Source organism: Hyperolius riggenbachi, chromosome 5 (assembly GCF_040937935.1).
Source record: "Hyperolius riggenbachi isolate aHypRig1 chromosome 5, aHypRig1.pri, whole genome shotgun sequence".
NCBI lineage: Eukaryota > Metazoa > Chordata > Amphibia > Anura > Hyperoliidae > Hyperolius > Hyperolius riggenbachi.
The window spans coordinates 221,967,745-221,993,732 of record NC_090650.1 but is presented as its reverse complement, the minus strand read 5'-3'; the positions used below and the strand labels follow the sequence as shown (position 1 = coordinate 221,993,732).

The window sequence follows — 25,988 nt, the reverse complement described above, 5'->3', positions numbered from 1 at the left end:
CACTCAAGACAGATAACGTCTGAAATTCCTGAATGTGTCATCTATGTAACCTTTGCCTTCCAGGTTCAAATCCCTTCTGAAGTAATATGGCCTAATTTACACAATTAAGCAGAAACAAGTCATAATTTTATTCAAATATTCAAAGTTTCAAGCAAGTCTGATACAAACAATATGTTACTTTACTGTATGTAGTTATATTGAAGTCCCCTCATTTTTAATGCATATGTATAGTACATACATTTGCAGTTAGTGGTTCGTTTTATATGCACACAACTGCATTGTAAACATTTTTTGGCATATGGACATTTGACATGACTATGGAAGGGATTAGATAGTGAGCTGCTGTAAGAGACAGTGACAGAACTGTGCACTCTGTAAAGTGCTGCAGAAGATGTCAGTGCTATATAAATACATAGCAAGTAACATAAGACTATGAAATGATCAGTTAAGTGCAATGTTCTTTTTTATTAAAAGTAGTCATCTACTGAATGAGAGAGATGGAATTTTGTGATGTGCTGGATACAACAGATCATTATAAAACATTCCAAAAATTTACTTTAGATTCTTTTATAATTATTTTAAATTTAACATTTTAAGAATATTGCATCTATACGTGTGCCTATTCATGTGAAAATAGCAGTCATCTGCTCTATGTTCCCATTTCATCAGCTTCAATGTTCTTCCTATGTGAGTGAGGCCTCAGTTCCTGGTGATATTACACCCCCACTTCAAATCTCTCCCCATGCTATGCAGCTGCATTAGTACAATAAGCATAGGATTAGTGTGTGTCTGGACATGTCCTAAAACATTGCTTGGCAGTCTCTCACTGTAGGGTGATCATGTGAGCTGCATGTTGACACAGTAAGGGCTCTTTTCCACTATGAAATGCGATCTCAATCGCGTTTCAATATCCACAATTTTGCTTGTAAAAAATAAATAATTGAGGAATTACCTAAATAATGAACTAGAGGACTTTTTATAGCTTATCTGCAAGCCTACCTCAGATATACAGACTAGTAGAGATCTGTTATTTCCTCATGAAGATATGGTCTCTTGGATTAGTGCTTCATTTCAGTACAGAGAGCTGTGGTAATTTATCAGACCAGGCCTTCCTTCTCCACTCAGATAAAGCTGGCAGTGAATACATTTTGCACACACCACCCAAAATAAGCCAGCAAGAGTGTCATGCTAGGTACACACCATACAATTTTCTGTTAGATTTACCTGCCAACATATTGCAACTCATTCCTAACAGAAAATCTAACAGAAAATTGTATGGTGTGTACCTAGCATTACTTTCCATTAACATTTACACCTACCTCCTTGGGTGAGTTGTCCACAGGCCCTCCATACTTCCAGGCTCCTTCCAAACTGCACTGCACCTGTAGACAAGCCACCAGGAGGTACTTTACTTCATTAATTCTCTGGATCACAGCCTCATAGGCAAGTGTAATTTACATCTAAACTTTTACATCTTCTCAAGCCAAGGTTCTTCCTAAAACTTTACACTAGATTGCTGTTTGCATGCAGATACCTGAATACTGCAGAGCAACAGAAATTTCCTATGACAAAGGATGGACAGATATTTTCTGCATGCTTCGCAGTGATGGGCCATTATCAGTGCACTCAGAGGTTAGTGTATGGAAGACCAGAATGTGCCATAGCTGCCAAAACAGCAACATTTTTTATGCCCACAATAGTATTTCTTATAGTTTTCAACAGTGTAACTTCCACTGCTCCTTGTAATTCCACTCACTGGTTTGCTGTGCCACACTCTGTCCAATGTAGGAGCTGCAAGCCTCTGGATTACATAATTGTAACATGGAGAGTCCAGTGAGGTGACAGGTCCATCAAGCCTCACAATAATCATCCAGTAGTATCCAACTTCCACACGGGACTCGACCCTTGCAGGATAAGTATCCAATGTGTCTTTTTAATTTAATGTATTTAATTTATATGCAGTAATACAACATGACAAACTAGCACAAGGTTTATGGCCTTATGCCATTTATCAAGTGCTATTTGCACTTGATAAAGGGCATACACTTGATAAAGGGCATACGGCCTGAAGCATTGTGCTGGTTTGTCATGCTGTATTACTGTATATGAATTAAATAAAAGACCCTTTGTATATTTATTCTGCAAGGGTCAAATCCTGTGTGGAAATTGGCTGTGCCACACTGCCTTCTGGGAGGGGAGGTATGACTCACCACCACCCTCAATTTGGAGATGGAAGGGGTTATAAACAAGCTACCACCCAATCTTTTCCCAAAGGGATAGAGCCTATTGATCAGTCATAGGGGAGAAGTCACAGTAGCAGTCTTATTATATCTAACAAGAAAAGTGGTAGGGGGGTGATGATAATGTTTATAGAGCACTTTATTTAAAAGTTATAATATTTCATATGAGTTCAGCTTACATTTTACTCAATAAAGTCCAACTAGTTTCTGCTTTTTGACACAAATATGTCACAAATATTGAAGCATCTCTGAAAAGGGGTTTTACGACTTTCTATGCAAACCTGTGTTCCAAAGAAGTTGTGATGGTGTGTACACGAGATCAGAATATGATGTTTTGCAGATTATGCAAACCCTATTTTCAAATGAAAATTCTACAAATACAACACAGTGAGTGCTGAAATAGATTCATATTATATTCTTTTTTTAACCACTCTGTGACGCCTGGCTCTGATCCCTTAATGGGTTATTTTTGTTTTTACTCTGTGATCACTGTGATTGGCTCACAGTAATCACAGGGTCAGGAACCATTGCTATTGACTCCTGACCAGTGCATGGAACTCAGCTGTAATTAGACTGAAACTCGGTCATGGCGGAGCACGCAGAGGCAATCTGTTGAAAACTACATCCTGGCAGCGATAAAAAGAATCCTGCATCCTTAACTGGCTACAATGCATGCCCATTCTGAATTTAATTCTAGTAACACATTTAAACCATGTCATGCCATGGACTGAAGGGAATAGATGAGTGCCAGGCACCAGGTGTGCACTTCGGCAAAATAGCTGAACTTTTATAAACATCTTATTTGGGCTAAAAGCTTCCTTCAGCCTCCTATGTGAAAGAGGCTTTAATGCCTTCATAGATCTTACCCATGCCAAGTGCGTGAATACACTTACCATGTGCACCCCCATGCCATCATGGATGCTGGCTTTTAAACTTAGTGCTAATAACAAGCTATATGGTCCTTGTCCTTTTTAGCATTACACAACTTTTTAGTCTTTTGTCCCAATTTATTTGAAAGTTGTTGCTGACATCAAAGTTGAAATAAGTATATATTTTTCACCTAACAACAAAACATTTGATATGATGTCTTTGTGTTTTATTTAATCACATATAGGGCTTGATTCACAAAGCGGTGCTAACCTACTTAGCACGCCTAAAGTCAGGTGCGCGTGGAAAGTCGCATAGGGTTTAATGGGCGCATAAAACTTTACGTGCGAAAAACTTTATGCGCACTAAACTTTATGCGCGCAAACTCTTACGCGCGCATTAGCGCACGAAGAGGCAGTTTGCACGTGATAAGCTGCTTTTCACTGGCGTGCTAACACTTAGCACGCTTTTGTGAATCAAGCCCATAGAGTTTCAATGAGTTTTATTTACATTTTACACAGCATACCAACTTCTCTAGAAAAGGAAAAGTTTTACACAGATGATCCCCTTTCTTTACATGAATCAACAGGAGCAGGAGACCGACTTCCATCCCTGCAACTGCTGCAGAATACTCTAAGCACGCCTATCTGTTTCATTAGGCTTAAACTCCAGCCTTGCATTTCCTTCACATTAAAATGTATGAGGGATAAACAGCTGGTCACTGGCATAATAAATAATAAAACAACTACATAATGTCAATACATAATAAGAAATATTAAACCCTTTGCTTCATTATACTATGCAAATATTTAGCATTACAATTAATGTCATTCATATTATGAGACCGTTTCGATGAAGCAAAGAGAGAAAAGAAGAACCTTAGGTGGATGAAATGTATACCCTCTGAAATGTAAAACACTGACATCAATACATAATTGAATCATACTGTTACGGAGTTGAAAGTGTGCAATTATTCTTTCAATTTCAATCCGCTTTGGGACCAGACTGTAGGGCTTTTCTTTTTTGTTGCCATTAATGTGCATTACTGGAAGCAATTGCTTCTCCCTAAAGTCTACGGAAAGGCAAAAGAAAGGATCAAACAGCTTGCAAATTGACCCATTATTCCTGTTCCAGCACTGCTACCGCTAAAAGCGTTTTAAGTGAATGAAGCCGACTTTTGCCATTAAACAGCGCGTTAGGTAATTTGTGTTGGGTTTTAAAACAAAGACCAGAATAAAAAATTACCAAAAATAAGTCACGCTTTGACAAGTTCAATATTTAAGACCTAGGAGAAATGTTGAAAAGTTCAAATATGTCAATTTTGCAGTGAACAATGGGTAAAACAGAGATCTAAAATAACAACATATGAAAATAAAACTATAAAAAGAAAACAGACTGGTCAAGTCATGTAACTTGCAGATGGTTAGATTACTGATGCTGATATCTTCACACTTTAGGCCTGATCTAATTAGACATCTGAATAGTATAAAAGGCTAGAAATAACCTAGCATTTGAGAATGTATAGAACATAATTCAATCGTGAAGAAACTCATCTCACCTGTTGGAAATGAAAACAAAACTGTTGGAGAGAAATAACTGCCTTTTAAAATTTGGCATTTATTTTTCAGTGACACAATAGGTGATTGGAGGAGGAGTGGTTTATTGTCACATTGTCACATGAGGGAGGGCAAAAAATGTATTACAATGATTGACATTCTTGTACTGATCTTCTTGATTAGATTTCATTAATACAAAAGTTTTAATTCTCCATTGTGTCATTTTATCATGGCGTCTGTTTTTTTTTTTTTACAGTGGGTGAATGGGTGAGAGGTACTAGCATGTCTCTGTAGTCAGTCACCTGTGAAAAACAGATACCTGAGTGCCTCCTTATATATTATACAAAGGCTATAGATGACCAGCACTGGAAGACTTTCAAGTTTTTTTTATTCACTTCAGATAGTAAACAAAGGTTTGCCAACATCCGTATCAGCCATCAGATGTAATTATAGTTCATACATATAGCTCTCCATGCTGCCAAATGGGCAGTGTTACACCGCAGCATGGCTCCATGAAGCATAGTAGCAGTGCTGGCTAACTAGTCTCCCAAACTACCTAGCCAAAGAATGGAAAAGGAAAATTTAGTTTTTTAATAACATGAGACCTGGTAAATTTAATTTACATTTTAGTTACACCCTAATCATATATATTAAATGTCAAAAATCAGGCACGGGATCAGTTCAGGTCAGTTTACAATTTACACAGCTCATAAACTAATATATGGGGATTTTCTCAGCCACACACTCCTTTTGCTTTCCAAGGATGGATCTAGTTACAAATCAGTGTAAAGATGAAAAGGGGAACATTTTATGGAAGCAGAAATAATACTTGAAAGGGTCCACAAAGATAGTGAAAGTGATTGGAGAAAAAGTTGCAAAAGTATTTATGTCTAATGGTAAATGTGTACTAGCATCTATGAGGACTTGCTTTCAGCAGAAGTAAGAACCAAGAGTGAACTAAATTATGGGGCTGACATACTGAGGCAGCAAAACTAGAGCAACTTTGGAACAGTGGCTGTTAATCAGCAAACAACATCATTTTTTATTCAACAGATGACTGGATGTTGTGGATAACAGCTACACTTTAAAGAGACTCAGTAACAAAATTTTCAGCCTTATTTCTTCTATCCTATAAGTTCCTATACCTGTTGTAATGCGGTCTGGATCACTGCAACCTTTTCTAGTTGCACTGACTCTGTAATATATCTAATCTTCTTTTCTTTGTCAAGCTTTGTCGACCCAGGGAGGAATGTGCTGCCTCTGCTGTGATAGGGAGAAGTTATGCACCCCCCCCATGCATGTCCCCTCCAGGCTCTGTGTGCTTTGTTTACTCTTCACAGACAGAGCTCTCCTAGAGGGAAGGGAGCTGTCTGTCACATGCTAAGAACTGTGAGAAATCCAGACTGGAGTGCAGATAATTCACTATGTAATAAAAACTTGTAGTATACTGTAACGCGCACATATGAAGTGGCTGCCAGAAGACTTGGGCGCAGGATACAGCCGGTATATGGCATATCCTGCTCCTGCACAAGTCCCGGCGGCGTTAATTACTATTCCCCCTCCAGGTCCACGTGGATGTTGGGGAATGATGTAATTCGGTTGCCAGCTATTGCCGGAGGCCGAATTACAGTGTTTTAAAAGTAACTTCAGTGCCATCTTCTGACGGTGCTGAAGTTACTCACTGAGTGCCGCTATAGCCATAATTACTTCTACGGTCTATGGTGGCCCCAGCTGCGCCCAAATCTCCTGCGCTGTTAATACAGCCCTCGACTGTAAAATGATATATATGTATATATATATATATATATATATATATATATATATATATATTGTATTACTGTACATACAAACATCAGTTCCTGTTTAGCGGCCATGTTTTTTGTTTGTAAACACTGCCTAAAACTGGCGATTAAAAGCCAGGATTGCAGCGGGGAGCGGCGGAAACAACAAAGAGGGGACCAGGAGAACATAATGAATAAAATAGTATGCTTTCTATTGTAAGAATTTGAGAGTACAGATTCTCTTTTACTCTAGTTTTCTTAACACCTCTCTAGATAAATCAGCCCCCCATGTGTCTAAATCCCGCAGCACTTGGTGGACTCTATTTACACATATAAAATACCCATATGCAATTAACTTTTGCAAGGAGATCATTTTAATCTTCTCTTTAAAATAACTTTTGAGCATTTTACAATTGTTAAAGTACCCTAATGTAGATGAAAAAGTAGTATCAAAATTCTTTTGAGTATTTTCTTGCTTGCTGGTGGTTTAACCTCCTTGGCGGTTAAATTTTTTCGCCAAGTAGGCTGCATTACACATTTTTTGTAATTAGTTTTTTCTGTTTCATGTAGCTACCCGAGTGGTAGCTACATGAAACACAACTAGAGGGCGCATGTTTCCCTCTTGTCCGATTGCCGCCGGCAACAACAGCAAACAGGAGATTGCGTATAGAATGCGATCTCCTGATTGGCTTCTCCTGTTGCCATGGCGACAATCGGAGTGACGTCATGGACGTCAGCCGACGTCCTGACGTCAGGCGAACCTGATCCAGCCCTTTGCGCTGCCCGGGAGTGATTGGTCCGGGCAGCGCAGGGCTCTGGTGGGGGGGCCCTCATCCGCCGCTGCGTGCGGCCGATCGCCGCGCGGTGGCGCCGATCAAGCTGTACGTGTGGCTAGCAAACTGCTAGCTGCGCGTACAGTACTTTACCGAATTTAAATCGCCCCACCAGGGGCTGAGATATCCTCCGAGGCGGCTTACCCCAAGCTCAGCGGCGGCGCTGATTAAGCTGTATGTGAGGCTAGCAAACTGCTAGCTGCGCGTACAGCACTTTACCGAATTTAAATCACCCCACTAGGGGCTGAGATATCCTCCGAGGCGGCTTACCCCGAGCTTAGCTCGGGGTTACCGCTAAGGAGGTTAAAAGGCATTTTTACTGGGAAGGTGTGAAAATATTATCTAGGAGAAAACTCAAGAGAAAAGTGAACTGCATATGGGTCCAAGGGTTTATAAAAATTATTATGAAGTTGTTTCCAAAACCAAAGCTTTAGGCTAGGTTCACAGTAGGACGTTGTGTTGTGATGCAACATTAATAACCCCTTCCCGACCGCCTAACACTGATAGGCATCGGGAAGGTGGCAGCACCAGGGTTGCATAATGCTGAAAGGCGTCATGTCCTGGGGAGGGGTTTTACAGGGGATCTCCGCTCCGTCATCAGTCTACAAGCGCCGATCACCGGTAGGAGACTGTTAGACGCGAAATCGCTGTCTGTCTACATTGTACAGCTCTGCGATCTACCACGGTGCTGTACTGGGGACAAGTGTGTCACTTGGCAGTCCCCTGGAGAGGCTCCGATCGCGATCCCCTCTCATAGGATGATCCTTATTAGAGAGAATTGCCATGATTGGCTGGTGGGGGGAGGGAGGGATCAGGGAAAATAAATAAAAAAACAGGGCACCAGTGGTCAGTGCCCACCAACAGAAATCTCTTTTGGTGGGCAGAAAAGGGGGGGGGATTCATTTGTGTGCTCAGTAGTATGGCTCTGCAGGGAGCTATTAAAGCTGCAGAGCACTAATTTGTAAAAAAATAGCCTGGTCACCAAGGGGGTGTAAGCCTATGGTCCTATGGTCTTGAACTGGTTAAAGTCGCAATGCAACCTAGCTTCAGTGAAATATGTGTGTGTGTAAAATATATTCAAGAACCTACAAGTAAGTCTGGACAACAGCTATTCACTCTCAATGTTTAGTATTTAACCATTTCAGCCCGCGGGGATTTTTTACCTTATGCAACAGAGCAATGTTCACCTCCCATTCATTCACCAATAACTTTATCACTACTTATCACAATTAATTGATCTATATCTTGTTTTTTCCGCCACCAATTAGGCTTTCTTTGGGTGGTACATTTTGCTAAGAATTATTTTTTATAAATGCATTTTCACAGGAATGTTAAGAACAATGTGGAAAAAATTCAATATTTCTAAATTCTCAGCCATTATAGCTTTAAAATAATACATGCTACCATAATTGAAACCTATGTATTTTATTTGCCAATTTGTCTCGGTTATTACACCATTTAACGTTTGTCCCTATCACAATGTATGGCGCCAATATTTTATTTGGAAATAAAAGGTGCATCTTTTTCAGTTTTGCGTCCATCACTATTTACAAGCTTATAATTTAAAAAATGTTCGTAATATACCCTCTTCACATGCATATTTAAAAAGTTCAGACCCTTAGGTAACTATTTATGTTTTGTTTTTGTTTTTTTTAATTGTATTTTTAATTTCCATAAAAACATTTATTTGGGTAATTTCTGGTGTGGGAATTAAACAGTTAATTTTAAATGTAATAAGGTGAGTTTATTTTATTAAAAAATGTATGTGGATGTAGTTTTACTATTTGTGAGATTTTTTTTCTTTTTTTTTTTTTTTTTATCCTGGAAGCGAGAATTCACTTCCAAGAAGCACTAAGAGGAAGGGAACCTTTTTTTTTCTTCAGAAAGACCGCGGCCTCTTATGAGATGCCGTCGTTTTTGTTGCTGGGGACTTAGATCAATGAACGGGAACCATGTTCCCATTCTTTGATCTCTGGGCTACCGTGGGGCGGCACTGGGGCGTGTGCCGATGTGCGCAGCAGCACTGCAGCAGCCGCCTGGACGTGAGGATCACGTCCAGGTGGCATAAATGGTTAAAGAGGAACTGTAGTAAAATAGTGTAATGAATAAAATTGCTCTTTTTTTACAATATTAATTTATAAATTATTTAGTCAGTGTTTGTCTCTTGTAAAGTCTTTCCATTCTGAAATTTATCACAGGTGGCAACATCTTTAGTGCTGGCAAGGTGCATTAACATGAAATGGTTCAGTGTGTTCTGACCTGAATAAAAAACCACCTGATCTCCCAGAGTGCATTATGAAAGGAAGGGCGCATAGCTAATCAGCCTAGGCTTGACGTCACTGGGAGGGCAGGGATAGATACCAATTAACAGCAATATATACTGTAGATATAGGAAGTGTTTCTGATGCTGAAACCAGGGAAAATAGCATAAAAGTGGGTATCCTTAATAATTTACTGTCTTTTACTATATATAGCTACTTTAATACTACTGTATGTTTTCACAATCTTACTGATTCAACATATACAAAATAAGGTGACCGTCAAGTCCTTCTATTGATGGAAAATACCTTTGTAAAGTAATGCATGTAATCCGTAATCTTGCGTTTGCTTACCTCTTCAAATTTTAGTGCAATCATTGAAAAGGCTTTAAAAATGGCATCTGTTGGTCCTGTTATTGTTACAATTCGCTCCGGACAGGATCCTTCTGATATGTTGATTCTTGCACCACTCTACAGGAAAAAAAAGGAATTGTGTTAACCATTGCATGTGCATGTAAGCTGGAAAGTGCGGTACATTGCGGTATCTTCAAGCATAGTAGTAGCAGTAGGGTATTGTACCGTGTTAGCCATCAGTACTGATGGCTAACACGGTACAATACCCTACTGCATGTAAGCTGATGATAGGGAATAGTACTCGGGACAGCCATGATTGAATGCAGGCTTAGCAGTAAGCCACGCACATCACATTTGATTATGTGAAAAACCTTATAGTGGCACAAGAATGACTCAACAGTCCTGGCATGGAATGCTGAAACATTTTTGCACATTGTTGTCTGCTTCAGAGTGCATAGTAGATTTGGCATGGGAGGAAGTAGAGGGTGCCTATTCATTGTTCACTGCAAACTGGCTGCTCTGTGCCTGAGCAGGTGGAGCTAATCCATACTGGGCCATCCACTCTACTAATTATTACAGCTGTTAAATCTTTTATGTGCTGTGGTTGTAAGAAATGGCAAACAACACATACAGTATAAAAATGGCAGTCTTGTCTGGCTTTTCGAAAGCTGTGAAACCTGTTACAGCTTAATTATGCTGGAGCTTATTAACGAGCCAATTTCCGCATCCTCTACAGCCCCACACCCACCACTGCTGTCCCTTACTTTCAATCTGCCTGACAAAGCCATGTTCTCCGTAAAGTACACCTGAAGTGAGAAGAATAAGGAGGCTGACATACGTATTTCCTTTTAAACAATGCAAATGGCCTGGCTGTCCTGCTGAACCTCGGCCTCTAATACTGTTAGCCATAGACCCTGAACAAGCATGCAGCAGATCGGGTTCTAACTGAGGTCTGACCAGATTAGCTGCAAGCTCGTTTAAGGTGTGTGATTCAAACACTACTGCAACCACAATATTCCTCTCACTTCTTAAGTGATGCTTGGCTAGTAAAATAGACTGGCTACAGACAGTTGTATACTTTTTTTTTGCAGAGTTACTACAACAATACACCCACTATGCTTTATTTATTTTTTTACAATGGCAACCCAGATTTATATAACAGTAACGGGTATTTCAGCATATTACACTAGTGCAGTATTACGGTGGGTATGTATATAGGTAACATATACAGATTTACATACTGTTTAACCACTTAAGGACCGCCTTACGCTCATAGGCGGCGGCGGGTTTAAGTGGTTATTACATGGAAACGGCCACTCGTACGAGCGGCCTTTCCATGTCAGTTCACGGAGACTAATCCCCGCTGTTTACATCATACGGCGGTGCTGATTGGCCGGGGATCGCCGTCATTTGATAGGCTGAAGCCTATCCTTCAATGCGCAGGACGGATATCCGTCCTGCGCAGGATAATAAGGAAGCTGGAGGTAAGGGGAAGGAGGGAGCGCAGAAAACGCTGCGGAGGGGGGCTTTGAAGAGCCCCCCCCCGCTCGGCCACACGGAGCGGCGGCGATCAGACCCCCCCCCCCAGCAGGTCATCCCCCTAGTGGGGAAAAAAGGGGGGAAGTCTGATCGCCCTGCCTTGCTCACGATCTGCGCTGCGGGCTGGAGAGCCCACGCAGCGCAGATCTCAAAGAACAGCCCTGGTCCTTAAGTGGTTAAAGTCCAATCAAGAACATAGCTTTTGTTAATAAAACTACAGGTGAGCAAGACTATTGCAGTTACTGTTCCTTTTTGTGGGCCTCTCTGGCTTTTTTTTTCTGGTGAGATGTCTCAATAGGCTTTTGGTGAGGTCAAGCAAATATGAATCACTCATTCTCTTTGACCTTCCAATGTCCCTAGCATACATCTGTAGGTAGCACACTGCCACTTCAATTTGTCCTGTGCAAGTACAGTTTTAAATATCTTGACATCATCATACCAGCTGCACTTCACTTTTCCAGAAAATGGGGGTTGATGTTGTCTCATCTGTCTTTTGCACATTGGACTGTAGCTGATTACCATGAATCCATATGGCTCTGAATCCCATTATGTTGTAGTTCTGTTAACCATCAGGTGATAATCAAGAGTACAATCACAGTGGCTAATTAACATTGTCAGCCCAAAATAGAAAAAGTGCTGCAATATTTATTTTTTCAGCAATACCCACAGGAAAAATAAGTTTCGGTCTGCAAGTATAGTAAAGAATCATCCCTTCAAAATAATCACACTGTGTTGATTTGCAGTATGAACTGAAGACACACAAAACATATTTTTCAACTGTATTTACATCTTTCCAAATTGAATGGTGAATGACAAGGAAACTGGCAAGGAATGATTATTGAATGCATGTGACAACTGCATCATAAATAGTGATGTTAGCTAAGAGTAGCTACAAGCATGTAGCTACTGGCAATCAAAATTTTAATTAGATAGCGCTGCCCACGGCAGAGAGGGGGTTAACTTACCTATACCGCCACCTATAGCCAATGCAGTCCGCGTAACTCCACCACTTCCTCCTTCAAATCCGGAAGGAGAAAGTAGTGGTGTTATGTGGACCGCCAGTGGAACACATTGGCTATAGGCAGCGGCATAGGTAAGTTAACCCCCTCTCTGCCATAGACAGGGCTATCTTTGTGGAGGTCGGGAGGTGATCAGTCGCTGTGATTTTTATTTATTTATTTTTTATGAACTATTGCTATTATATTTTTACTAAGAGCTGGAAATTGCTTTTTTCTGTGTCTTCAATACAGGCTGCAAAACATCAAGCTGTGATTATTTTCTATAGCCACTGTATCTTATAAAAGGAGTTAAAGGACAACTGAAGTGAGAGGTATATGAAGGCTACCATATTTATTTAGTTTTAAGCAATACCAGTTGCCTGGCTGTCCAGCTGATCCTCCGCCTTTAATACTTCAACCATAGACCCTGAACAAGCATGCAGCAGATAAGGTGTTTCTGACATTATTATCAGATCTGACAAGATTAGCTGCATGCTTGTTTCTGATGTTATTCAGACACTACTGCAGCCAAATGAACCAACAAAGCTGCCAGGCAGATAGAATTGTTTAAAAGGAAATATATATATAGCAGCTTTCATTATCTTCTCATTTCAGTTGTCCGTTAAAGGAAAACTTAAGTGTCCTAAAAAAAATGACTTGTACTCACCCGGGGCTCCCCTCAGCCCCCTGCAGCTGAACGGTGCCCTCGCCGTGTCTCTCCGATGCAGCTGGACTCGCCGGCGGCCACTTCCGGTTTGGCAGTCACCGGCCGACAGGCTGGGAACGCGGCTGATTAGCCGCGTTCCCGGCCGCAATAGCATTAAATGCATAGCTAGGTGGAGCCTGTGCAGTGGTGACATCACACACTGGAGTAACCATGTGTAGCGGTGGCTGTCTTGCTGGCAAATATGGTAGAGGAGTCAGCTTGATGGTACTTGTGCTTTACTAGCAGCATGAATAGCAGGGCTGTGTGCATTTTATTGCATGATCTGGGGACTATATTTATACTGATTAGCCATGGTTCACATGCTCTTAAATATAAAGTAAGCAATTTAAGTAGTATGTATTATTTATGCCCATATATTTGCATATGGATATTACGGTGACCTCACTGCTGATGTTTTTTAATACACTTGTTTTTAATAAGAGTGATGTCTCTGTGCAAATTAATTGTCTGGTGAAATATTTTGGTACCAATAAAGTTTTCTTTTTTCTTTTTTTTTTTTTTTTTTAAAGCTCAGTGGCGTTTTATACCCACATACTGCTTTTTTCTTTTTTGATATCTTTCTAAATCCCTTTTAACTGATATTGGAATTCAGCTTTAACATAAGATTATAAGATGGAGAACTTAAATCTACCACACCAGCTGTCTGCTTTTATCCAATGAAAGAGAAATTAAGAGGCTTGTTCATACTACAGTGAGTAGTATAAAACACTGCCTAATTATGAGCTGAGGTACTGTACTGCAATAAGAAAACAGCTGAAATGTGAAGTGGTGCCTTTTCTTATCTTGCTGTATCCTGTCTGACTTATTTGGTCTGATGGTACCTGGCCAACCAATGGAACAGTGAGAGAACAGAACATTTTCTTTGACAGTAGTCCAATCTCTTGGTCTTCTTGGTCCTCCTTAAAGGGACTCTGAGCAGTGCAGAAACTATGGAAAGATGCATATCATTTTAAAACGCTCTTTCTCCTCTTTCCAATGATATATAAACCACCACCCTACGTCTTTTAGTTTTCGCTATTTTCGCGATTGAAATTGCCGCGGCCGCGATTTCGATCGCGAAAATAGAGAAACCTAAAAGGCGTAGGGCAACGATTTAGGTGTCGTCAGAAAGAGGAGAAAGAGAGCTTTAAAATGATATCCATCTTTCCATAGTTATATTGTATTACACAGGGCGACTTTTTGTCAAAGTCAGCAGCTGCATTCAGCAGAATGGAGCTGCTGACACTGGGGAAAGTGTCGTGCTGTGTAATACAATATAACTATGGCTTGATGGATATCATTTTAAAGCTCTCTTTCTCCTCTTTCTGACGACACCTAAATCGTTGCCCTACACCTTTTAGTTTTCTCTATTTTCACGATCGAAATCGCGGCCGCGGCAATTTCAATCGCAAAAATAGCGAAAACTAAAAGACGTAGGGTGGTGGTTTATATATCATTGGAAAGAGGAGAAAGAGCGCTTTAAACTGATATGCATCTTTCCATAGTTTCTGCACTGCTCGGAGTCCCTTTAAGTGAGGAAAGTTGCCTTCCTTCAGATGTTTCTTTCCTCACATGCTCCAGAACTGTAGACAATCCTGCCCTATTATCATCTGGAGTGGGACAACTGGTACTACACCAACTTCACTGAGACAGTCCTGACTTGGGTCTGCATTCCCACTAGGGCAGTGAAATAGTTTTTGCTGTTTCTGTGAATTCAGATTAAACTAAATAGAGGGCCTACTTCCCTCTCTCTGATTCCCAGGTCCACCTAGAAGTATAAACTAAGAGCCTCTGCAATGTAAGCAGGTCATATATAGAGTGATTGAAACCTACCCAGTGTATAGTCCTTGCACTCCACACAGAAAGGGCAGTTGACAACTACAGTATAGGACCTTGACCATGACGGTACCAGGAAAGTCTCAGTTTTGTCCCCGCAACCTGGGTTTCCAGCTAGTGCTGCTTCCTTCCCAAACACCATCTGGGTGTTTGGGAAAACAGTTGAAAGGAAGGTCCCAGTGTTCTTTTCTCAAGCAAACTCTGGGTGAAACAAGCCGACTCTGTGGCCTGAGTTCCTCCACATTATGGGAGTATTCTTGCCCAAATCAGGACGGGAATTTTCTGAGCAAGGCTGAAACACCATGATCACTCTTTTCAGAATTTAGGTGGGGGTGAGTTTCTTGATAAGGTGAACCAGGACATCCATGAATGGTTCTGCCTGGTGTGTACAAAACAGACCAGAATCTCAGCCTGGCATTTGAGAAAAGGAAAGAGGAAAAGTGGAGTGGAGAAGGCCGCTCTTCTGCAGCAATGTAAAACTTCACTTTTATTGTTTTAATTCAAATAAAACAGCATACTATGTTACAGATGTGACTTACAGTGCAGTTTCAATATTGCAGCTCATAAAATACCACGCTCCAGGTGAAATAATAACGAGGTGCAGGGCTAATGTATTATACTATGAATTGGTAACACAAAAACACACAAAAGGTGGCCACACACAATACCAATAAAATGTTTTGATTGGGAGTGTTGGATTTTTCTGATCAATTTTTATGAAAATTGGATGGTGGATGACTCAAGCAATTTTTTTCTGAGTTTTCAATCATTTTTTTTCATAATTGTGGAAAAACACACACGTGTGGTACATCGGTCAGATTTTTCAAATGTTACAATCAATCAATTAAAAATAAGAAATGTAAAAAAAAAAATGTATGGTGTGTGACCACCTTAAAGCGGACCCAAACCAAAAATGTTTTTAATTCAAAATATTTAGTTGCACCACTCTGACACATACAAAGATAAATAAACACTCCTTCAGCCTGTGAGCATTTCAGTGCATGCTTCTCACCCTTCTCTGTGCATAACTAGGGCTATACAGGTGGCAGCCATTAGCAATTCCTCCTTTGCTGAACACCTCCTACTCCACCAGTTTGCCGGATTCTGTCCCGGCAATATGAAAGGAAGGGAGGGGTTCCTCCAATAAACGTAAAATATTTTATATTTGTCATCATGCAGCTGAAAAAGGCTGCTATTTATTATTATAATTTAGAAAATAGATTTTATTTCTGAAATCTTGTATTTTTAATTTGGGTCCACTTTAAGGTATGTTTCCATATTGTCCTCTTGTGTTACTATTGTAAGCATAATTTTACTGTCTTAAAGGTGACAGTGGCAGTCCTTTACATTTTGCTTCGCATCTCTAAATAAGACGTTTCCTAATTCTGAACCTTATAATGCATATCTCAAATTTCCTACTCCAATCAGCCTGAGAATACATGTTACTATTAGTTTTAAAACTCCTTTTAGAAACGTGCCTCTCTCTTTCTGTGCTATGACTCTATGATTGTTTCCTCAAATTTACAGTGTATGTCCCATTTGTAATGCACAACACTGTATTTACACTGGAACTTTATAAATAAAGGATAATCTTAATAATAATGATGATGGTGATGATGATAATAATTATGGCATAATTTGTTAAATGTAGAAGGGTAAGAAGTGAAATAATGTGACTTAAACTGCCATGCTCATGGGCATAACTAGAAATGACTGGCCCCCCCTGAAAAACGTTGGATGGGCCCCCTCTTCCCCTTGCTTTCTGCACAGGTAAACTGAGAGCCATTTCCCCATGCAGATAAAAGCAGACAGCAGTGAAGCAATGCAGACATTTTCTCTATCAATTACATTATTTTCTGTGATACAATGTGTATGTTTTCACACATACAGACATGCATGGTGTGCAGAAAATGCATACAGAAAACTGACAGAGGAGTGTGCTCCCAGCCTCAGCTTATTACATTCACTCTGTCCACCACTGATGGAGCAGAACTGGCAGCATCACTATAGTACACAACGCTTGGGGATTGGTAGAAAGCCTGGGGGCGGGGCGCTGTACACAAGACCCTGCTGCACACTAAATAGGGACCGTCTACAAATCTTTATCTACAAAATGTTGTAATATTTGTTATCTGTGGCTGAGCAGATGCGGTCATTAAAACAATTGTGCAGAGAGCAGAAAGCTTGTTCTCTCCGTACCCAGACTCCTCAAGCATCACTACAGTACACAGCATTGGGGAGAGGTAGATAGGCTGGGTGTAGAGCAGTGCTGTACACAAGACCTGCTGAACACTGAATAGGGACCCTCTAGAAATCTTTGTCTACAAAACTTTGTATAATTTCTTATCAGTGACTGAAAAGACGCAGTCATTAGAACAACTGTGCAGAGCAGAAAGTTTTTTCTTTCCATGCCCTTAGTTGTCAGTCTCTCAGGAGAGGAAAAATACACTTTTCCCCCAACTAGGCCCCCTGTGGCGTCTGCCCCCCCTGCAGCTGCATCCCTTGCAAGGTCTATTGTTACGCCCCTGGGTATGCTGGTTGTGTTGACTCCCGGTACATGCATGACTGATATTTCTATGAACAAATAAAAGTCTGGTGAAAGTGTTCAGTTTGTATGAGTGATAGTTTCATCTGATGTGTGGAATCTGATTGACTAAAAGAGGAAATCCAGGGAAAATAATGTAATAAAAAAGTGCTTCATTTTTACAATAATTATGTATAAATGATTTAGTCAGTGTTTGCCCATTGTAAAATCTTTTAAACCCCTGATTTACATTCTGACATGTATTACATGGTGACATTTTTACTGTTGGCAGGCGATGTAGCTGCTGCATGCTTTTTTGGCATTTGGAAAAAGCTGTAAACAGCTATTTCCCACAATGCAACAAGGTTCACAGACAGGAAACTGCCAGGAGTACCACGGTCCTCAGAGTTTCTTGTGGGAGGGGTTTCACCACAATATCAGTCATACAGCATTCCCTGATGGTTTGTTTGTGAAAAGGAAAAGGTTTCTCATGTAAAAGGGGGTATCAGCTACTGATTGGGATAAAGTTCAATTCTTGATTGGAGTTTCTCTTTAAAGGGATCCTTAAAGAGGAACTGTCATGAAAATCTTAAAATTTAAAACACATAAAACTAAGAAGTACATTTTTTCCTGAGTAAAATGAGCCATAAATTACTTTTCTCCTATGTTGCCGTCACTTACAGTAGGTAGTAGAAATCTGACATTACTGACAAGTTTTGGGCTAGTCCATCTCTTAATGGGGAATTTTCAGCATGGCCTTTATTCTTTATAAAGACATTGGGCTCGATTCCCAAAGCGGTGATAACCTAGTTATCACGCATAAAAGACTTTAGGCGTGATAACCATTGCACCACGCTGGTGAAAAGCCCCTTATCATGCCTAAACTCAGTTTAGGCATGATAATAGTTTAAGCATGATAAGTTTAGGCATGATAAGTTTAGGCATGATAAGTTTAGGCGTGATAAGTTTAGGCATGATACGTTTAGATAAGTTTAGATCGCAAAGTCCCGCGCGCAAAGCAGCACCATTAAACTCTATGCAACGTTTCGTGCACCAGACTTTGCTAGCGCAAAACTTTTGATTAGCTGTGCACTGCGTTGCTAACCCAGTTGGTGCTATAGTTATCATGCCTAAACTTATCATGCCTAAACTTATCACGCCTAAACTTATCATGCCTAAACTTATCATGCCTAAATTTATCATGCCTAAACTGAGTTTAGGCGTGATAAGGGGCTTTTCACCAGCGTGCTAACAGTTTGCACCACTTTGTGAATCAGGCCCATTCTCTGAAAATGATTAATACAAAGATGCTGACCAGCCTCCCTGCTCGCTGCTCACTAATTTGACAGTTGGACGGAGCAACTGCCATTCACTAAATGCTTTCAAAAATAAAGAAAACCCTGAGAACCCCGTTATGAGAAGATAGGCTAGTCCAAAATCTGTCGGTAATGTCAGATTTCTACTACTTACTGTAAGTGACAGCAACAGAGAAGAAAAGTAATGTATGGCTCATTTTACTCTGGGAGAAATTTACTTTTTATTTGTATGTGTTTTAAATTTTAAGATTTTCGTGACAGTTCCTCTTTAAGCCTCTAAAAAAAAAATCAGTTTTACTCACATGGGGCTTCTAACAGCCCCCTGCAGCTATCCCATGCCCTCACAGTCACTCGCAGATCCTCTTGTCCCACGCCGCCAGCTAGTTTCGTTTTTTCAGCTGACAGGCTCACTGCGCCTGCGAAGGCCTGGCCACGCATCATCTTGTTTGCGTTCCCGTCTGCAATAGCATTATTGCGGGGAGGAACGCAAAGAAAGCTTTGTCGGGCCTGTCTGCGAATCTAAACTAGCTGGCGGCGGGGGACAGGAGAATCCGCGAGGGACTGCGAGGGCACGGGACTGCTGCAGGGGGCTGGTAGAAGCCCTAGGTGAATAAAACAATTTTTTTAATTAGGCTTAAGTGCCTCTGATATACTGTCTGAAATTTATCACAGGTAACACCAATCTTAGTGCTCTCCACAGGATGATCGGTTGCTGTGCAATCTGAAGCCAGTACAAAACATAGCTGGTCTCCCAGAGTGCTCGGGGGAGATTCCGCATGATAAACAGCCTAGGACTAGCCTCAATGGGAGGGCGGGGCTAAGTACCAATATACAGAAATATATAGCTATAGGAAGTTTTTCTGGTGCTGAAACCATAATATTTAACACAAAGATGGTATCCTGAATAATTTACTGCATTTTGCTATATATCAGTACAAGTTCCTCTTTAACTGTCTTCTACTATGTGGCAAAGCTTTAGCTTCATACCATAGAGGGGTCGATGAAAGATTAGTGATCTGAGCAACTGGGTAATCGTGTATATGCACTTATGTGCATATACCCACAGCAAAAACATTTGTAAAATATATGTGGGCTGTACTAGATTTACTAAAATAGTCCTAACGGTGGGTATACATGTCACTTCAATTACACAAGTGCTAAGTCACAAACCTTTCAGCAACCCTTGCCATCGTTTGATATACTGTAAATGAGCTGAGGTCGAAAAAATGCTTGCCACCTAATGACAGGAACAGTGTCGTAGCTAAGGAGCTATGGGCCCTGGTGCAAGTTTTACATGGGGCCCCCCCAAGCACTCTATACTTAACAATTGATACGGTGCACCAAAACCTGCCAAGGATTTCCACAGTGTCAGAGGTGCAACAAGGGGATGGGAAACAGTTTGTTAATGATTACTACTATTCAAATAAGTGATTATAACCAGCACAGGACCAATAGAGAGCTAATATCTTGCTTGAGGGAGGGCCCCTCTGGCCCAAGGGCCCCCGATGTGGTCGCTACCTCTGCACCCCCTATTGCTACACCACTGAGCAGGAAACATGTCTAGATAAACCTAATCACGTGTGTTTTTTTTCAGGAAATCTATCTCGCGGTACCTCTGCTACCCAAGGCACTGGCTGAATAGACCTGGCCAGAAATTGTTTCTTCCCCATGTATGCTTATGAAATGTGAGGAAAATACATAATTACTGAAATCCCTTCAGAATATTAAATTCTACCTACATTAGAATGAAGGTTAGCACTTTGCAAGTAATTGTACATGTAAATAGGATGTTTAGTATGTGCATAAAGAAATAGGAGGCTGTGATATTCCTGGCCTGCGAAGCGACATTTGTTTCAAGTGAGTAAGCAGGACTTGTATCTTGCATCTATTTTCCCTCTTCTGTTTAAACAATTAGAAAGTACGGTATTTAATAGCCCATCTAGTTTCAATTCACATTAAAACAAACCACTAGAACTATTGGAGGGCTTTGTTCTGCATTATTTTCTATCACAACGCTGTTTCCAAAAAAAAAAAAATCTAATTACCCTTGTGGAACTTTTTAAGCCATTACACTTGATGTACTTTCTGTAGGTTTTATAATTGAAACAAATGGAGTTCTCCTTGCGGCCACTTTTTTTTTTCTTCTGATTACAATGAATTTGATTAAATATAAACTAACTTCTTCAAATTGCTGTTTACTTTGTGAGGACACTTTTTGATTATTCACTTATTAGAAAAAGGCCATTATTAGCTCCATGGGAGACAGACTTCATGAGAAATATAGAGCAGAGCCATTTAATGCTCTACAGGTTTGGATTGTAGCACATCAAAGAAATTCATGTACTGGGAAATTATACGCGTGTAATCTAAAACAAAACACATCTGAAAAAGCTTGCAATCTGTGCTGAAAGTCATGTTCCCGCTCTAGTCATACATTTTAGGGCATTTCCATCAACAAATGGATTAAGCAAATCAACAGTAATTAGTTAGACTCTTGTGTTTAAAAAAAAATACGGTGTTAAGATCACTCCAGTTAAATGTGCTTGTCCTCTAGCTATGTGTCTGAGGACACATCTTGACATACATTTTTTGGACCGAAATAAGAGCATTAGGTTGCCTAGCCAGCTGTCTTGACCAAAGTGTGGGTTCATGTTTAGCGATGGTTGAATCTAGAAGAACTCATATAGAAGCATGTGATTTGTGTGATCAGCTGATAGATTTGCAAAGCTCTGATTTGCTGAAATCACATCCTGCTTTAGCACATGATCATGACTAGCAAATCAGAGATTTACATATCTATCACCTGACCAAACTGATCACATGTTTCTCAGACATAACCATCACTGTCCATGTTGCTGCAGTATCAAGTGTACAGTACTAAAAGGATACGGGAACTAATGTCCCTGACCCCTGCTTACCTAATATTATCAAGAATGTTACTCATTGTATTGTAATGCTTATAGAAATATCAAACAACACAAATGATTTTGATGTATAATGATTATGATTTTTAGAATTGCCCCTGGATTCAGCAAACCAATAAATCAAGCCACCATACACCCCGCAAAAATTGTTAAAACTCCTCAGACCATGCCCCATCTGTAATAACCCCCATATCAATCTCTTCATATCTGACACATGAAGCACTCCGATCTCAACCTCATCATAATTGACACATGAGAGTTCCTTTTGATTCATGATCAGAGTTTATTTGATTTAGAACTACTCAAATGTATCAGGCTGAAATGAGGACTGCTTTAACCCTCTGGGCGATACAATTATATCGCCCAGGAGGTGGCGCAGCATTATTTTTTAAAATTTTTTGTTTTTTAAATCATGTAGCGAGCCCAGGGCTCGCTACATGATAGCCGTAGCGCAGCGGCATCCCCCCACCCACTCCGATCGCCTTCGGCGATCAGAGTAAGCAGGAAATCCCGTTCAGAACGGGATTTCCTGCTGGGCTTCCCCGGTCGGCATGGCGACGGGGCGGGATGACGTCACCGACGTCTTGGACGTTGTGACGTCAGAGGGAGTCCCGATCCACCCCTCAGCGCTGCCTGGCCTGATTGGCCAGGCTGCGCAAGGGGTCGGGGAGGGGGGGGGCTGCGCGGCACAGCGAGCGGCTGCGGATCGGCGGCGAACGGCGGCGATCGGAAGTTACACGCAGCTAGCAAAGTGCTAGCTGCGTGTAACAAAAAAAAATTATGCAAATCGGCCCACCAGGGCCTGAGAAATCCTCCTGCGCGATATACCCCGAGCTCAGCTCGGGATTATCGCTCAGGAGGTTAAGGCACATGAACAGTTCATGAAGGATTGTGTACTATGTTTCCAGAGGGGTTAAGGTTTAAGGTTGGTGGACCATGACTCCAGAGAGGTTAAAGGTATTGTTAGGTATAGTTAGGGGTGAATGATAGTTAGGGGTAATAGCGCATAATAGGCAAAGAAGGTTTGTATATGTTAGTTTTAGGTGTGTTGTATGCTGTGAATACACAATTAGCTTTTCAGATTTACTGTCCGATCGATTTTCCGATCGCTTTTCTGATCTATTTTCTGATCAATTTCCATTCACTTCTATGAGAAATCAATCAGAAAGATGATCGAAAATCAAATCGGACATGTCGGAAATTATCGAACCATCTGCCAAAAACTCTGAGGCCTGGAACCCACTGAAATCCGCAAACGCAAAACGCAACCGCTAGCGTTTTGCCTGAGCGGTTTGCAAGCGGATTCATGCGAGTTTTCGGTCGCGTTTTGCAACAGTGTATTTTTTTCCTCAGCGGTTGTGTAGCGTTTTGCGTTTCACGTTTTTATCCTGATTGGTCCTGTGAATTATTTTTAATTTTGTTACAGTGTGCTGAACCGCAAAATGCTAGCAAAACCGCTCAGTTTAGGTTTTGCTGAGCGTTTCTGCTAGCGTTTCAATACTTTACATTGAAGCGCTAACGCTCCCAAAATGCTGCAGGTCCTGCGTTTGCGTTTCTGGGAAACGCAAACGCTCCTGTGGAAGTTGCCCCATCCATTAACATCAGCTGAGCGTTTTGGCAAAACGCTAGCGTATCGCAGCGCTGCCAAAATGCTCAAAAAAACGCTCTTGTGGGTTCCAGCCCTCATGGTGTATTCTCAGCATTAAAAATTCAGGTTGAAGAGAGGGAACACAGAGAGTTAACTAGGAGAGCACTGGAACATCTTGACACTGTAACCATGTCTAGACCAAACTGCTGGTGCATGTGGACGTCTGTGACAATGAACTGTGTAGGCTTATAAGTGGTAGAGATTACTACTATTATTATTTTTTTCTTTTGCTAAATGAGGTTGTTTTATTTTCTCTTAAACTGTGTTAAAAAGTTATTTTGTAGATAAAGGGGTTGATTCACTAAACCGTGCTAACTCATAGCACAGCCGTGCTAGCGTTTTTATGCATGTTATAACACGCGTAACAGTTTACGCATGCAATAGCGAATTTTTGCATGCAAAATGCTGCGTTTTCACACAAAAAAACATTACGGGCATTATAACACGTGCAAAACATTAGCGCGGCTGAGCTATGAGTTAGCACGGTTTAGAGAATCAACCCCATGGTGTTAAATTCTCAGTAAGGAAAAAAGAAGTAAAAAAAAAAGGCGAGAAAAGCGATATCAAACTTAATTTAATCTGGAACAGCATATTTTAAGTGTTGTTTTTTCTTGAAATGTGCTGAAAAGTTATTTTATAGATAAGGTGGGAAAAAGAAATGGCAACTTAAAGGAAAACTGAAGCGAGAGGGATATGGAGCAGGATGCCATATTTAATTCATTTTAAGCAATACCAGTTGCCTGGCTGTTTTGCTGATCCTCTGCCTCTAATACTTTTAGCCATAGACCATGAACAAGCATGCAACATATCAGGTGTTTCTGACATTATTGTCAGAACAGACAAGATTAGCTACATGCTTGCTTCTGGTGCTATTCAAATACTACTGCAGCCAAATAGATCAGCAGAGCTGCCAGGCAACATGTATTGTTTAAAAGGAAAAAAATATGGCAGCCTCCATATCCTCCTTATCACTACTTGTTGTCCTTTAAGGCTACTTACACACCAAGACGTTGCGCTGTAGGGGACGTTATGGTCGCATAACGTGCCCCTAATGCAGCGCATGGTGGTGCGGGAGAGGACGTTAGAGTGAGCCGCGTTAGGCGGCTCTATCCGCATAAGGTCCCCCAGAGTGGCGTTGATTGGCCGCATCACGTGGTCCCGCCGGCCAATCAGCAGCAGCCAGTGCAGTGCATATTAAGTAGCCATGTGCGCGGCTACTGTAGCGGCATCTCCCCGCCTCCTCTCCGCCCCCCACTGAGCATGTGCAAACACTCTAACGTGGCTAAAGCCGCGTAGAACGCACAGCATGCTGCACTTTCACTACAACGTGCAGCGTTACATGTAACGCAACGTGGGCAGTGTGAACAGCCCACTTGTGTTACATTGCTGTGCGTTGGGGGAGCATTTCATTCTGCACTAACGTGCGCCTGTAACGTCCCTGTGTGGAAGCAGCCTAACTGATGTAAAATTGTGTGCATCAGTTCCATAGTCACTTAAATTGGAAAATGTTATTTATCATCATTAAAATTCAACACATCTGTTCATCCAGAGAACAAACCCACTCATGATCTGATAAAAGCCCTCTCGATTTGGTTCGTTGTGATCACTTGTGTAGACTAGAAATAGATCATTCATCATGCTGGAAACTGGTAAAATGTCTAATGTCTCATTCCCAAACATAAGTGGGAAACTGGAAAGAAAGGGTTAAAATGAAATAAATTCTTCTAATATAAAAAGCTAGATATGTCTATAGCTGTACTGGTCCTTGGAGATTTGCTGCAATAGGTGAAGCCAAGGCAAGTTAGATCCATCCAGATTGCTTCATATTAGTTTTGATAAAATTAAAACTGTTTGAAATTGTTCGTTGATATAGTTAATGCACCTGCTGTTGAGTGATGGGAATCTGCATACTACAGTGCCAGCTGCACACTGAAGCACATTTACAGCTCACAGCTGAAATAATATTTGCTGCCACTGAGTGACACTCTTACACCTTTCCAGCACAGTATAAAATATTCCGAGGAAACATAAACATTCTCTTCTGACAGAAATTGAGAAGGATACTCTGACATTTCTTATTCTTACCTCCTCTCTCATCTTCTTAACCGTCTCACCTTTCTGTTATGGAAACAAAATCACAAAAAAGAGAGAGGAACGGTTACTGCTGGCAAGGCTTTGAAACATACAGAACAATCACAAAATAAATTTATACTGCACTGACCTTCCCAATGATGCTCCCAACCTCCTGTAAGAAAACAGAAAAAAAGAGATGATTGATGCAAAAAAAAAATCAAAAAAAAAATCACTTTTTAATTTAGACACACGATTCATAAATGGGTTCAATTGCAATATCAAATAAGCAACTGCACAAATGTTTGAAAGGTACCACTACATCCCCTAAATCCTAGGTTGTCAACACATGGTACATGTACCCCAGGGGGTACTTTAGTAGGCCTCAGGGGGTACTTGAATTTGTCATAATCAATCTAATGGTGGCCACTAATGATCCAATCTTTTTCATCCAATCTTACCAAATCTATGTAGTATAAGGGTAAATTGAGTGAATATACTGAATGGATACTTCAGGCAGTTAGCTTATATTACATAT

The 25,988-nt window shown here is 40.8% G+C and overlaps 1 protein-coding gene and 1 long non-coding RNA gene across 15 annotated transcripts in view; one reads left to right on the top strand and one right to left on the bottom strand.

Moving 5' to 3' along the window:
• LOC137518602 (poly(rC)-binding protein 3-like) overlaps positions 1-25,988 on the bottom strand; it is a 1,088,021-nt gene that overhangs the window by 69,450 nt on the left and 992,583 nt on the right. For 10 of the 12 annotated variants that reach the window (XM_068236676.1, XM_068236680.1, XM_068236679.1 and 7 more), the window contains 4 exons: positions 25,602-25,625; positions 25,466-25,498; positions 9,890-10,006; positions 1,320-1,382 (listed from right to left, as the gene is read on the bottom strand). In XM_068236676.1, the coding sequence (XP_068092777.1) occupies positions 1,320-1,382; positions 9,890-10,006; positions 25,466-25,498; positions 25,602-25,625 (237 nt within the window). The remainder of the gene's footprint in view (positions 1-1,319; positions 1,383-9,889; positions 10,007-25,465; positions 25,499-25,601; positions 25,626-25,988) is intronic. The other 2 variants (XM_068236686.1, XM_068236687.1) reach the window with 1 other exon arrangement.
• Positions 1,270-25,988, top strand: part of LOC137518603 (uncharacterized) — a 57,923-nt gene continuing 33,204 nt past the window's right edge. For 2 of the 3 annotated variants that reach the window (XR_011020854.1, XR_011020856.1), the window contains exons 1-3: positions 1,270-1,443; positions 1,531-1,632; positions 20,403-20,559. This is a non-coding gene — a long non-coding RNA (uncharacterized lncRNA). The remainder of the gene's footprint in view (positions 1,444-1,530; positions 1,633-20,402; positions 20,560-25,988) is intronic. The other variant, XR_011020855.1, reaches the window with a different exon arrangement.